A 15,586-nucleotide genomic window follows, 5' to 3' on the forward strand; every position below is an offset into this window, starting at 1 on the left:
ATTTTGCTTTGATCCTAAAACATATTTTTATGTTATGTTTAAGATCTTGGCAATGTAATAACATACTATACAAAAAACGTATTTCTTTCTATATATTTAAAAAATACGTTTTTTTGTATAATATGTTATTATGATTTTTTAAGATTGTAACATTCCGTTAAAAATAAATTAATAATAAATAAATAAATAAATAAATAAATAATCCATAAAACCTCAAGATGTATTTTATATATATTTTTATTTTAACCATAAATCCATAATAATTTAACAGTGTTAGCCAAAAGGAGTTAAATGTTATAATTTCCAGAGATTGGGATCTATATTGTAACTTTTGGACTTGGATTGTAATGAAATCTAGAAGCTAGGGGTTGTTTGGTAATTAATGGGCTTAATTTGAAAACAAAAGGGGATGGAGGGACTGGAATTGGTAAAAGGGAAAAGTTATAATTTCGAGAGATTGGGATCTACGTGAAAGCAACAAAAAATAAAAAATTAAAAAATTAAAAAATAAAAAATAAAAAAAACCTTATTTCTTTATGAAAACATAAAAGTATTGTTTAGGATCATAGCAATGTATTAACATATTATACGAAAACGTATTTTTTTTAAATACATAAAAACATATATTTTACATAAAACAAATACTTCAAAAAATATATAAATTGTTTCTAATTTCTTTACAATATGCTAAAAATATATTTTGTTTTATTAAAAAAAGTTTTTCTTTTTGTAAAAATATGTTTTTTATTTTTATTATTAATTTATTTACGATTTGTAGATAACAGTAATTTGTTTTCGAAAATATAAAACAAGTGTGACTCTAGTTTAGTTGGCTAAGGTTTTGGCTAAATAAAGGAGAGGGGGAGGAAGTATCAAGTTTGAATCTTACTCCCCTCATTTTCTATAATTTATATTATTTTAAGACAAATTACAAAAATGGTTCCAATGGTTACCAAATGACACGAATTCACTTCCTTTATATTTGAAAAGAAGGAAATGCCCTTACGAATTCATTCCCTATCCGTTGAATTGTAATAAAGTTAGTAAAAAGAGTCATTTGTGCAAGTTTTGCAAACCTTAAGGACCATTTGCATCAAAAAAATTAGCAGAGACTGACTTTGTGACTTTTGGTAAACTACAAGGACCATTTTTGTAATCTTGTCTAAATAATATTAACAACGAATAATAAAAATAAAAATAAAAGTAATAATAATCATAATCATAATAATAAAACAATTGCTTACAGAATACTCACACTAATAATAATAATAATAATAATAATAATAATAATTGAATATAATAAATGTCAATAATAATAAAATATGTAAAGAAATAATAATTAATAAATAATAATAATAATAAAAGAGAGAGAAATGAAAATAGTTTCCTATGGATTATCTACGAAAATTAAAAAATCTCATATTGTTTTCACTATTTTTTCACTTTTGTAAGTAGTCTGTAGGTACTTTCCTATGAAATACCTATGGATTATTAAACTGGAATGAAAAAATCGCTTCTCCAAATTTTCATCGTTATTCCATAGGTAATTTCTTACGGAATAACTACAGATTATTAATCTGGAAAAAAATTATATTTCGTAGGTAATGTTTAAGTAATTACTAAGATTACCTACAGAACATATTTATATCGCTAATTGGTAGCTTTTTTGTAGGTAATATAGGGCAAAAGTTTTTGTGGTTAATTTGTAGCTAAATTGGCCGGTCTTGAAAAATAAATTATTATTAAAGGCTCAGAACAAACAAGAAAAAAGAGTCATTATCTTTATTATAATTTTGTATTTTTAAATAAAAATATATAATGAAAAAAATTGGACCTTTGGCCCCCTCTAAGCCCCCATGTAAATTGTAGGTAATTACCTACACATTTTTTCCCGTAGGTGATCTCTTCTATTGATAAATTGCATTTTTCTAGTAGTGTTGTGGCAATATGAAACTTCTGATCTTTTGGTTGATATCGAACTATCTAAGAGGGCTCTCAACTGAATGGCTAACTAATTTAAACAGATTGAATGGCAATTTAAACGCTTCCTGTAACTTATCCTACCAAGTACATCATTGGACTTGTGAGGATTGCATTTATTGATAGGACCATTTGTGTTTACTAAAAGAATAGAATATCGGTTACCTTGTTTTGTGTTACCTTTGCTTCCTGTAGATGCCACCTGAGTATAATCATGTATTAGTTTAAGCTTGTCTTGATTTATAGAAGTGGGTCATAGCAGTTTTAAAGTTTGCACGGACATATTTTAATTGTTCAACTTATTTTCCTAAATTTGGTTAGTGTCAGATTCCTACACCTATCACATCGAGTATCAATTCTGCTCTGATTCTTCTCTTTTTTCCTGAATTGCATATTGTAATCTCGGTTGAACTACAAGTTGCATTAACTTTGAATTTTGGAAAAAAAATCTTTTGACTCAATTAAGTGCAACGATTTTCAATTTTTACTTTAGAACGCCACAAATTCAAGTGGTTGTACTATAAATTGGCTGCTAGAGTGTCATTAAACTTGTTGCTTATGTGATTGACCCATTTGGATCAACCTACTGGTTTTTGTTAATTCATTATCTTTTTTTAATCTCCTCCATGCATTCTTTCTCTCTCTCTTTTTAGCATATGCTTCTGGACACAAAGCTTAAACTTTAACTTGTATTCATGAACTTTTCGGGGCTACTGAAGATAGTGCCAACATGAAGATGTTGGTACTCAGAAAGCTCAATATTTTGGTTTGAATATATTTTTGCAGGTGATTTGATTACAACCTGAAAGATTGTAGATCACATCTTATTTCAAGTGGAAACCAGTTGATATAAGATTTGATACACAAAACATTGTTTCATATGAATACTTAAGTTATATACCTTTCACTCTGAAATCATGCAGCAGCGCACCTACACTTTTCTTTTATTGTAGCATCCTATTGTTAATTCTTCCTGTCATAGCATTGTATTTTTAAAAGTCTACCTAATTATAGCAATGTCATCTAAATAGAAAAGGTTACCCTCATCTTTACAATTGATGTAGATTACTCACACCTACCTCAAGATAATTAAAATGGTTTATGCAACAAATAGGAATTTATTTTCACTTATGTGTATTATAACATCAATTTTTTTTTTATTTTTTTTTAAATTTCTATTACAGTGTTGTACTTTCTATTTATGAATTAGTTTCCTCGACTTGCCTATGTAGTCGTAAAGAGTTTTTAATTGGGTGTACAATATATAAAAGCAAAGTTTAAATGTGTATTATAATTATGAACTTTTTTATGTTTTACTTAAACATTAGAAAAACTTATAAAGAGGTTTTAAAGTAAGCCTGAGCATACCTTAAACCTTGTTTGGATCTGTTCTTGGCTTTTCTGGGTTTGATTCAAATCGGATTATAAAAAGATACAGTGGATGTAACTGTCAAGGCCTAAGGGAATACGATAACATGACGGATAAATTAGTACATAACAAACGAGTTTGAAGGGTTTGTGACATGATTTAAGACATGTTATGTTTAAATGCCAACATGTACATAATAAAAAATAATACTACCTCCGTCCCAATTTAATAGTCTATTTTTGATTTTTGAAGTTTTTTTCTTTAGTTTTGATCTTAAATATTTTTGTTTTTAATAAATAATACTTAATGCAAAATATATGAATGAATTGTATTTTAAATGTTTTTTCAATGTTATAAGTTTTATCAAGTAATATATATCACAAATAAAAATATTTACGGTCAAAGTTGAAGAAAAAAGACTTGAAAAGTCAAAAATGGACTATTAATTTAGGACGGAGGGAGTATATTAATTAAAAACTAAATATATAAAAGTGTAAAAGAAATAATAATGGTAAATTTGTCTTTTTATTTTGATTAGGGACTGAAGACTCAACAAAACGAAATCTTAATCCGAGTTAAAAATATAAGTCCCTGTTAACAATATAAGTAAAGACCAAATATATACATTACCCCAAACCACAAAACTATACAGTATACACAGACTATTCGTGTAGTTTAACGTAGAAAACATAAACAGAGTAAACGAGGATTTTTGTGTTAGGGTTTCAGGGTATTTGCCTTGTGATTTCTTGGAAGGTTAAGAGGTACGTCTCTCTCAAACCCAGGTTTCCATCATACACTCATTGATTTATCAACTTCCATTTGCTAACTGCACAATTTAGAAATCAGGGCATTCGAGTTTCATACTTCGTGATGATTTTACTTAAATCATTATCGTTTTTCATTTGATTAAAGATTGATAAATCAAGACAATACCAAATAAGCAAACGACTGTACTATCAGGAGAAGATGTTTTTCTTCTTCTATAGAGTTTTTGTTTGATGTATTAGTAAAATTGCAATGATGTGTGGGGTATTTGATATTTATATAATCAAATAGTTCTTATTAAGTCTTAAAGCAACCCATTTGACATTATTGTTATTATTTTAATGCTAGTCAATATTTTTTACCTGTTAATTGGTGATCTCACAATAATACTATTAGTATATCAATTTGGAATTGGGAATTTATTTTGTCTAAGCAGACGAAAATTCCTATTTCATCATTCATATATCACTTCTTTTATATAGTTATGTATATGAAACACAATTCTGTGTCTGTTCTTATGGTGTTAAAGCACAAAACCTTATTTAGGGCATTTATTCACTCGTATTGTAAGTGTAAAATTGGGTTCCCAGTTTGTTAGAAGGGGAAAATGCAGAGTACGATATATATATATATATATATATATATATATATATATATATATATATATATATATATATATTCTTGTCACCTTTAGAAGAAAGCATGCATATATGGTTTCATCATGAGACTTATGTTAACAATCATATACTTATCAGCTAGCTAGAAGAGTTATCAAATTTGCATACAGCCTGAATCCATCTACATAAGTGATATAAATATTCAAGATGTGATTTGATGATGAACTGATGAGGTTAGAAAATCAAATTTTGTTCATGAGATCCGTGAGGGAGACCATCAAATGATAAGACCAACCTTATAAGGAGCACTACCTGTTGAATTACTACTGATGTGTACTAATATGTGTTCGATCTCCATATTTAGTTGCATTAGGACTCAACATGTATAAGAAGTATTCTTCTTTAGTATCCAATCAATTGATTTTAATTTTACACTTTGAAGTGCAGACTATCATTTGCATGTGCTTTACCGGATAGCAGAGAATGGAGTTTGATCGCAATAAAGTTGGACGAGTGGTAAAAGAAGATAGATTGAGCAGCTTACCAGATGAGCTTATTCATAATATCCTGTCTTCTTTTGACATGAAATTTGTTGTTCAAACATGCTTGTTGTCATCGAGATGGAAGCTTCTATGGACATCAATGCCATGTCTCAACTTCACTAGTTGGCAGTTTACTTCTTTACCAAAGTTTGCCAAATTTGTGAATCATGTTTTGTCTCATCACAACCATCAAGTAGAAGTGTCTTCTGTAAAGCTACATTTCAGTGGAGCAGCTAGTCATGTTTTTGTGAGAAAGATTGCAAAATATGCATTCTCTCACAATGTCCAACAACTAACTATCACTAGTTGTCCCAAATACCGCCTTAAAAGTTACCATGCTTCCCTATTCAGCTCTCACTCCCTTAAACATTTCACATTGACTTGCCATCATATGCAACTTTGCACTACAACTAAAGCACCTCTGGATTTTCCAGCATTAACAACTCTGCGTCTCAGTAGGTTCGTATTGTGTAGTGATCTTTTCTCCAATTGTGTAAACTTAAAGAATCTCACATTAGAAGATTTCTCTGTCAAGGATGTGGAAGTATTTGACATCATTACCCCTCGACTTTCTAGTCTCAGGCTTGCCCATGGCAGCAGTTGTTCAGCAGTCATCAATCTGATTGCCCCTCAACTCGAGAAACTCACCGTAATTTGTTGCTCATTCAAGTACTTGAATGCTCCACCAGGACTTTCATCTTTCGACTACTGGGGCGATTTTCCCTTGAAATTCTGTAAAGATCGATTTTACTCTCTAAACAAAGTGTCTGTCTGTTTCAATTGTTTTGGTTTGCCATATAAAGAGAAAGATGCAATCAAGACTATTAACCTGCTTCAAGAGCTCCATAGTGCGAAATATCTTACACTTAACGTGGACATAGTTAAGGTATGTTGATACAATAGCGGGTATACAATCTATATATATACTTTTATCCATCTTTTATATACATATTTCTTGTAATTTCTTTGCAGTGTATTTCCTCATTTCCGGATTTGTTGTTGCACCATGCATCACCTTTTAGCAACTTAATCAGCTTGACCATAGATTACCGCTTGAATAGGGATGAATATGGAGAAGAAATATCTACCGAAGCTAGAAACTTCTTGCTTGAGAACTCTCCAAGTGCCGCTTTAATCATGAAATCACCCTGAGGTGTCGCTTTTATCGGAATGATATACTCATAACAATAATTTTCAAGTATCTCGTTTATATTTGTTTATAGCTTTTAACTGTTCTTTACTTGCAACTTTGCTCATTTTATGTAGTCTTTGGCATCATAATATTGCTTTTTTTTTTTTTTTTTTTGGTTTTTAGTGGCAATATGAAACTTCGTCTTTTGGCTGATGTCTAACTTTCTAAAGAGGGTTCTGGATTGAATGGCTAACTAATTTAAACAAATTGAATGGCAATTTAAACTTATCCTACCAAGTACATCATTGGACTTGTGTGGGTTGCATTTATTGATAGGACCTTTTGTGTTTATTTCAACACTACAAGAAGTGTTGGCATTATACACGACGCCTTTAGCGGCGACATAGGGCAATAGCGGCGACATGTAATTGACGCGTTACATGTCGCCGCTATTGCCCTCTGTCGCCGGTAATGCTCGCAAACGGCGATCCGCGTCAAATTACCCCATCCGTCCAATTTGTTTTCAATCCAATGGTTGTAGAAAACGCGCTGATTTTTCCCTCCAATGTGTTGCCGTTATTGCCCTAATGTTGCCGCTAATACCCTTCCGTCGTCGCTATTACTAATGCCGATCACAGATAACCCCCTCCAGTTCCTTTTTCGGTGACAGTTTTTTATGTTCTCTCCTTTCGTTCTCTCGTTTCTGTTGCTGCTTCTCATTGTCATCACTTGAACGAGTCGACTAAGTGGAGGATGAAGGTAAAAGCTGGTGCTAGCCCATCCTACCGCCACAAGAGCGCCACACCTTCCCCCAAAACCTCCAAAACCGGCGACCCTTGAGCTCAATTCTGAAATTGCCCATATTCAAGGTCAAATACTTCCTATTTTCTATTATTTTTCTGTTTTGGTGCTATGTTGGATGATACATTGTTAGTAATTTTGAGATAAGAAGTATTTGTGCATTTTGTTGGATAGTATGCATTTTGTAATTTTTGTTATACCACCTATGTTGCTGCTTCCTTATTTGTAAGTCCACTCCATCCATCCCCTTTTAATCTGTTGATTTGTTTGTAGATCACTGATAAACACAAGACCATTCATATTTTTTTTCTTGCTTCTTATTTGCGCATGAACGACGAGGAGGAATCGGGAGGTATCAAACCTCCTGATTTAACCAAACTTCGTTACAAAATATATATGATCACCCCCTCAACTTCTGATTTGTACGGTTTTGGTCCCTGGCTCTAATCAAACTCCATGGATTTGGATTTCGACTGGGAGATCACATATTCTTCTATCGGGAAGCGTGGTAATTGGTTCACATGAAATTGGGATGTATTTGTGGAACAACGTCCCTTTCAACGTATCTGGTTGGGACAATGTTTCCCCCGCCTTAAGGAACGCAACAGTTGTGCATCTAAAGGTAACTTGGATACAATTTTAAGTTTAGTTGTGATTGTTATTTAATTAACTAATTTTTTTATATTTTGCAAAATAAATTTGATTTGGATAAGGTTAACATGGATCCGGAGCGTGTTCAATTGTTGCAGAGCATTGATTCGAGTCTTGCAAAAGTTTACAAAGGCCGAAAAAGTAAAGCTTATTCTTATTTTAAGGAAAACGGGGGGCCTGTAGATATCTCAGCCGCATTAAACAACCCCCCCCCCTAAGGGTATGTCACATGAAAATTAGGCGAAGGCAGTCGAACATTTTCAAACACCAGAATTTTTAAGGCGTTCGGCGTCAAACACAGAATGATGTGCAAAACAAGTAGTTGTAAACAGAGGGGGGTCGAGCTCATACAACAAGGCATGTTTCAAAGAAGTAAGTTATGATATATTTAATTATTTATTTAAAGTATAAGTAATCTAATTTTTAATGTTAAATAAGATATCAGTCGAATCGAAGTTTTTCATAAGGCTAATTCGAATCGCCAAGGGGTATTTTATAGTCCTGTGGTCGAACAACAATACGTAAGTGGTTAATTTGTATTTTCATATAAGTGTTTATATCATCAAGGGTATTTAGTAATCTAATTTTTATGATTTTTATTATTTTTTAAAAATACAGAATGTTTTACTCGAGGAGATCAACCAATGAACCCAAGCTACTTCTGAAGCAAGCGGTCTAACACCAACTGATATAAAAAACTGTTTTAAAAGAATATGAGGTGTTCGACGCGGACATATCAGAGGCATTAGGCGTAAACCCCCTACCGTTGTGTTCATGTACGATCAGGAACAACCAGTGACACAAGAACAACCACAATCATAGGTAATTGTTAGTTATGATTTGATATGTTGATATTTTGTAGTTTGGTAATTTTTGGAAATACAATGCTATAATGGAAAGTAGAATGCTATAATGATATGTTGGTTATGATTTGATATGTTGATATTTTGTAGTTTGGTAATTTTTGGAAATACAATGCTATAATGGAAAGTAGAATGCTATAATGGTATGTTGGTTATGATTTGATATGTTGATCTTTTGTAGTTTGGTCATTTTTAAAAAGTACGATGCTATAATGGAAAGTAGAATGGTATAATGATATGTTGGTTATGGTTTGATATAATGGAAAGTGCATTTGATATTTTGATATTTTGTAGAATGGTATAATTATAATGCTATTATAATATGTTGGTAATATATTTTGTTTTCTTTATAGTTGAAAATGTTGCAAACAATACTAAAGGACTCGGCCTGTTCTGCAGCAATGGAAGAGTTGTAACACCCGAAATCAGAAAGATCAAGAAAGGAAAGGAAAACCATAAGTTAAAGAGGGTCGAATCGTCGAGTCCAGGGAGGAACTCGGCGAGTCGGAGCGGGATCCGGGTGTAAAGTAAGTGACCGACAAGGCGAGTCTGGTCTGTGTTGGGAAACCCTAATTTTGGGACTTGGTACCCTATTTAAGCATCTTATTCTCTTCCCTAGAGCTCATTTGCGGCCCCTATAGTCCAGAACCCCAAACCCTAGCCACCATAACCGTTTTTGGAGCAAGATCTACCCTTGGTGAAGTAATTTGGAGCTTGGAAGAGAAGAGATTCATAGTGGTGCAAGAGGAGGCCTTGGATCTAGAGTTGGTGGAACTTTTTCCAGCATTTGGAGGTAATGAATCATTATCCTTGGCTTTCTCCTTTCTAGATCCATCTTTCATGGAGTTTTAAGGTTTCTTTGAGAGTATGTGATGAGAAGTGGGTGCACAAGTTAGATCTGGAGTTGAAACTCCAGATCTGAGCTCTATTTGGACCAAAGATGCAGAAAGCCCTGTTAGTTGCTATGCAAAAGCCATTCCCCATGAGTTAAGTTCCTTTCTATCTTGGTTTTGGTATTATGAGACAAGAAGCATGTAAAGGTAGCAACTTTATGTTGCTAATGGACTATAGGAACCCATATCTATTGTTTGGAGCAAAGGAGTAGCTTTGTGACTCGAGATCATGAGAATACACGAAAGGACTCGGCGAGTCGGGCTAGATACCAGACTTAAATCGCATAGCAACTCGGTCTGTTGAAGATTGCCTTGGACTCGGCGAGTCAAGTCATGAAACCCCAAAACCTTCTAGTTAAGACTCAGATTAGTGAGTTGAGTGAAGACTCAGTAAGTTGGACAGGACCGAACTCGGAAATCAGTAGACTCGGCGAGTCATGGTCTGACTCGGCAAGTCGAGTCGCGAATGAAAGGGGTTTATGAGCTTATGAACTCGGCGAGTCAGTAGGCTGACTCGGCGAGTAAGGTCAACCTGGAAGGTTGACTGTCACCAGGACTTTGACCTTGACCAGAGTTGACTTAGTTGACTTTTCGAGGACTGTCAGACTAAGTGTCATGTTGATATTGGTAGCTCGGAGAGTTAGAGGAGCAGCGACTCAGAGGGTTGTCGGTTAGCAGCCAGAGGGTTATCAGCAGAGCTCAGCAGTTCATGTGAGTTTCCTTCCAGTAGGAACGGGTCTAAGGCCACAATGCCGGCCCTTCTAGCTAGCAGTAGTTTCCGGACTTCAGTCCGATGTAGTAGTTAGTATGTTTGATGCCTTTGTGGCTCAGACAGGATTTATGTGTTTTGTGTTTCGGGCTACGGCCTGATGCAGTATGCAGTTTATGTGTTCATGCTAGTGGATATGTTTATGCTATGCTATGTTTAGTCAGTTTTCGAATTTCGGTCCGATGCAGGGGGCAAGGCCCCAGTTAGTCTGGACTTCAGTCCGATGCAGGGGACAAGGTCCCAGTTAGTTTCCGGACTTCAGTCCGATGTAGGGGGAAGCCCCAGTTAGTCCGGACTTCGGTCCGATGCAGGGGACAAGATCCCAGTTAGTTTCCAGACTTCGATCCGATGCAGGGGGCAAGGCCCCAGTTAGTCCGGACCTCGGTCCGATGCAGTGGGCAAGGCCCAGTTTGTGCTTTATATGTTTGAATGGTATGTGGTAGTTTGGGGGAGCTCACTAAGCTTCGTGCTTACGGTTTTCTGTTTTTGGTTTCAGGTACTCAGTTTTTAAAAGAGGAGCTCGGAGAGGTTGCAGTGCACACACCATACTCAGTTAGCCTGGGAATGTTTTACTCTGATAATAAGATTATGTTTTAAATTGATACTCGGAAACTATGTTATGACTTATCATACGGTTTTTTTTATAAATATGGTTTTAGTAATGTTTTAAAAGAAATTTTTAGTCGTGATTTTGGGTCGTTACAAGTTGGTATCAGAGCCTTGGTTTGAGGGATTCGGACACATTTGAGATTGTGTCTGGACTCAAACTAAGGGAGCGATAAAAAGGTTTTCAAAAGAAGAACATTTTTGAAAAGAATTTTGGTAAAAGGAGTTGAGAAAAGAAAAGAGTTTTAGAAAAAGCGAAAGGAATATTTAGAAAGAAAATAACTTGAAAAAAGAAAAAGGGTGGGGTGCAAGCAATCAGCCGAGCTCAAGTAAGTACTCCCAAATTACCCATACAAGTTTATGATCATCAGTTTCAGTTTCAGTTTTAGTTCCAGTTTCAGTAGAATAGCATGCTAGTATAGGACTAAGGATCTAGGAGGATGCCTTATGTGTCTGCTTTATGTGTTTCAGCTTGATAAGAATTGCATGTTAGTATTGAGTAGACAGTAGTAGGATATCTTGTGTAGGTTATGTATGATAGTATGAGCTTAGCATTGTATGCTAGTACAGTTTCTTGTTATGAGAATAGTTTTGCATGAGTATGTTTCCTTTATCCGAATGTTGCTTGCTTTGGGCTTTGTGGGACTCTGAGTGATGGGAGTTAGCCATTAGGTGAATACGTCACATCACATGTGATCAGGGTTGAATAATCACAGAGTGCTGGATTTGGCCCTACTGCGCAACTCTCGTTTGAGTCTAACCGTTGTAGGGACGAGTCTTTTACTCGAAGGATTATCCGAGCCTCATTACATGTGATGGTATTCAAGTGGTGGCTAATTGGCATTACAAGGAGGCCTTCAGCAGCTGAGGACTGGTTTGGGTGGAGTCAGAAGTTCCCTAGGGCAAGCCTAGGAAGGTAGTAGCAGAGATCAATAGCAGTAGAGTGACTTGGTGGAGTTGAGGTAACTCTTGAGGAAAGTACGGATAGATGTGGAAGGTACTATGGGCCCGTACTACTAAAAGCAGAGGATCTGTACTCGAATCAAGAGGGGCCGAGACAAGACTAGGGAACTTTTAGAGTATGTGAGAGATCCCTCAGCTGCGGTGTGTATATTGATCAGGAAGTGTTATATTTTCAGCATGGTGACATTGCGCGAGTTACCAGTTAGCAGGTCAGGTACCGGGGAGGGATCTGGCTCGGGCTCTGGAGCCAGGCAGCTTGATAATCAGATGAGGAATTTCATTTCTGCAGAGATTATGAGCAACATCATTGATCAGACTCCAGTAATTTTCGGCTCGGTTAGAGAGGTCATCGTGGAGCTTATGGACAGTCATCTTGAGGCCTTTAGGGCCGGGATCGTTTCAGGACAGATTGGGGCTCGTCTAGATCCCGATTCTTATGGAGTTCAGGGATCCATCAAGGAGGGAGATCCCATTTCTAGTTTTTGCCATCAGGGTACATGAGTGAGTGGGGCACATTGTCTCCAAGAGAGACCTCTGCATGATTGGATAGTTGAGGAGGTTTCGCGAGCCATTCGCGAGGATCTGCCCGACATGGTCATGAGGATCACTGATAGGTTGACCGTGAAGCTCCAGGATCAGACAGTTGTTGTTTAGATGACGGATAGGGTGACGAGGTAACGCAGGAGCGAGAGACGGGTAGGGAGTCGGAAAGGAAGAGGAAAACGGATGAGACTTAGGTAGCCACAGGTTCGGGCAAGAGGCCCAAGGGGTCGGATTTGAGATCGAGGGACTATCAGAGTTGCAGTCAATGCGGGAAGTGTGGTAGGGCGCACAAGGGTGCGTGCAGGCGTAGAAGTGGTGGCGATGCTGGATGTTTCAAGTGTGGCCGGATTGGCCATTTTAGCAGAGATTGTACTGTTACCATCGCCTAGGAACTTGACCCGATATGTTTCCATTGCAGTCGGAGGGGCCACAAGAAGGCCCACTGTCCGTGTTTGTATACAGCAGAGCAGGTGATAGCTCCTGCCCCTGTGACTTCGAGTACCACCAACGATTGTCGGGGTCGGGCAAGGGCACCCACGGCTCGGAGCAGAGTATTCCGGATGATTTCAACAAGGATTCGTGCAGCACTTGCTGTTGGGGGTACGTATCTTTTACCTTCCTGTCAATTATTATTCATGATATTATTGTTATGTTGTTGCATTGATATCAATAAGCATATGTGTTGGGGTATTATATTACCTGCTTGTGACAGAGTTTTATGCTATCTGCATACCTTGGAATTAGAATGGCAAATTGGAGGTCGTCCCCTCTAGATCAGGTTACTTCAGATGCGGTGACTGTAGCATGTATGTGTAAGAATCAGTGATGTCTCACTACTTTCGAAAGGTGTCATTCGGGATTGATCAGTTAAATCTTTAGTAGTGACAATTTAGAGCTTCTATTGAGGTAGCCAGCGGACAGTAGGGAAGTGGGTTGGGGATGTGCACCCCAAATGCAGGTTCTCAGGATGTAGTCCCTAAAGCAAATACAGTTAAGGATTGAAGGGTGCTCAGTTAGATAGCAAGAATGGTTCGGATTTGGTAAAAGTTAGTTGGAGCGCCGACAGAGGTAAACGTTGGCGGATAGCATATCGCCCTTTTAATGGAAGGAAGGTTAGGGAATCCTTTCAATCAGTGAGCAGTAAGGAGTTAGCCGAATCAAGTAGGGGAGAACCCTCCGAGTATACAAGGGTAAGAGCACGCAGACCCAGAATGAGTACACGACCTCGGAGAAGAAAAGATAGTAGTGCATTGATTGATGGATTGAGGAGTTCAGGATTGGGAGTTTGAGGAACTTCCCAACAGTTAGTTCATGTAATCGAGATGGTTAGTAGCTGGTTGGGAATCCAGGATTGTAGGAACGTCTGTAGTACTCTAGTGATTCGGAATGAGGATCTTGAGAACGGTTAGCAAGAGATGCTTTCGTGTTAGTAGCCAGTGGCAGAGACGGCATGCAAGGTTGTGTGGATTGAGGAGTTGGGGGTTTGGAAACTTCCCAACGATAGTTTCATGTATCCGGATTAGTAGAAGGTTGGTTTGGGAACCAAGCCGAAGAATTCCTCGACGGAACGCTAAGTGTATCAAGGATATAAGATGTCGAGGTTGATGCAGCATTCGATGATTAAGGGTTGGTTTTGAGAAATTAGGATGAGGAATCACTAGCAGGACTAGGGATAGTCAGGATTTCCTCGGAATAGTAGTTAGTAAAGCAATCAGATAGTAGTAGAGTGTTGTAAGTTTGCGGGTGTTGCCGTAGCATTCACTAGCAATCAGATAGTAGTAGTGTTGTAAGTCTGCGGGGGTAGCCGTAGCATTCACTAGCAGTCAGATAGTAGTAGTGTTGTAAGTCTACGGGGGTAGCCGTAGCATTCACTAGCAATCAGATAGTAGTAGAGTGTTGTAAGTTTGCGGATTTAGCTGTAGCATTTGTCAGGTTAGTAGATAGCATGAGCACGTTGTTTGGACGCGGGGGAAACAGTAGTACCCACCAGTTCGGGTGCAACAGTGAAGATATGGGAATCCACGGGTTAGATTTCGGATTTCCCAATTGGTTCAGTTATGGTTAAGCCGGTGATTCGACAGTCGGATCGTCACCACAGTTAAGAGATCAAGGTAGCAGTGGACCGTTTAGGTTCGTGTATGTTAAGGGCTACCATTAGTCTGGGAGCCATCATGTTTTTAGTCAGAGGCAGTAACGACAAGGGAAGTATTGTAAGAGGCAGCAAGTTGACAGAGGGTGCTACGCCTCTCACGGCAGGGTTGGATGAATCTTTTTGCGCAGCTCTCGTATGAGTCTTAACCGTTGCAGAGATGAATCTTTCACTCGAAGGATCATCTGATCCATTCGCTAGGACGGGTGCTCAGCACCAAGTTATGGAAATAAGAAGCATTCAGTATGTACCAGCAGTAGTGACCAGCACTAAGAGTGGCTGGAGTGATGGACAAAAGGGTTAAAGTCACCAGGTAGGGTGTTTGAGGCGAATTGCAGGTCAGTTGACCATAGAGAACTTCGAGGACGAAGTTTAGTTTAAGTGGGGGAGAGTTGTAACACCCGAAATCAGAAAGGTCAAGAAAGGAAAGCAAAACCATAAGTTAAAGAGGGTCGACTCGTCGATTCCAGGGAGGAACTCGGCGAGTCGGAGCGGGATCCGGGTGTAAAGTAAGTGACCGACTCGGCGAGTCGGCAAGTTGACTCGGCAAGTCTGGTCTGGGTAGGGAAACCCTAATTTCGGGACTTGGTACCCTATTTAAGCATCTTATTATCTTCCCTAGGGCTCATTTGCGGCCCCTATAGTCCAGAACCCCCAACCCTAGCCACCATAACCGTTTTTGGAGCAAGATCTACCCTTGGTGAAGTAATTTGGAGCTTGGAAGAGAAGAGATTCATAATGGTGCAAGAGGAGGCCTTGGATCCAGAGTTAGTGGAACTTTTTCGAGCATTTGGAGGTAATGAATCACTATCCTTGGCTTTCTCCTTTCTAGATCCATCTTTCATGGATTTTTAGGGTTTCTTTGAGAGTATGTGATGAGAAGTGGGTGCACAAGTTAGATCTGGAGTTAAAACTCCAAATCTGAGCTCTATTTGGACCA

General features: G+C 37.5%; 2 protein-coding genes across 2 annotated transcripts in view; one reads left to right on the top strand and one right to left on the bottom strand.

Annotated features, from left to right (window-relative positions):
• The first annotated feature begins 5,217 nt into the window (after nucleotides 1-5,217).
• Nucleotides 5,218-6,896, top strand: LOC111905245 (putative F-box/FBD/LRR-repeat protein At4g03220). The gene is made up of 2 exons (XM_023900934.2): nucleotides 5,218-6,162; nucleotides 6,249-6,896. The coding sequence occupies exons 1-2, from the start codon at nucleotides 5,218-5,220 to the stop codon at nucleotides 6,426-6,428; spliced, it is 1,125 nt and encodes a 374-aa protein (XP_023756702.1). The 3' UTR covers nucleotides 6,429-6,896.
• Nucleotides 6,897-6,984: 88 nt separating this feature from the next.
• Nucleotides 6,985-15,586, bottom strand: part of LOC111905246 (VQ motif-containing protein 4) — a 28,087-nt gene continuing 19,485 nt past the window's right edge. The window contains exon 2 of the mRNA XM_023900935.2: nucleotides 6,985-7,256. Within this exon, the coding sequence (XP_023756703.2) occupies nucleotides 6,985-7,256 (272 nt within the window). The remainder of the gene's footprint in view (nucleotides 7,257-15,586) is intronic.

The sequence above is a fragment of the Lactuca sativa genome, chromosome 3, assembly GCF_002870075.4.
Source record: "Lactuca sativa cultivar Salinas chromosome 3, Lsat_Salinas_v11, whole genome shotgun sequence".
Lineage (NCBI taxonomy): Eukaryota > Viridiplantae > Streptophyta > Magnoliopsida > Asterales > Asteraceae > Lactuca > Lactuca sativa.

Bases quoted from the DNA above. Each gene is read 5' to 3' on its own strand.
- LOC111905245 (XM_023900934.2), top strand. From the start codon at position 5,218: ATGGAGTTTGATCGCAATAAAGTTGGACGAGTGGTAAAAGAAGATAGA. The intron at 6,163-6,248 runs GTATGTTGATAC...ATTTCTTTGCAG, and splicing joins TTAACGTGGACATAGTTAAG to TGTATTTCCTCATTTCCGGA.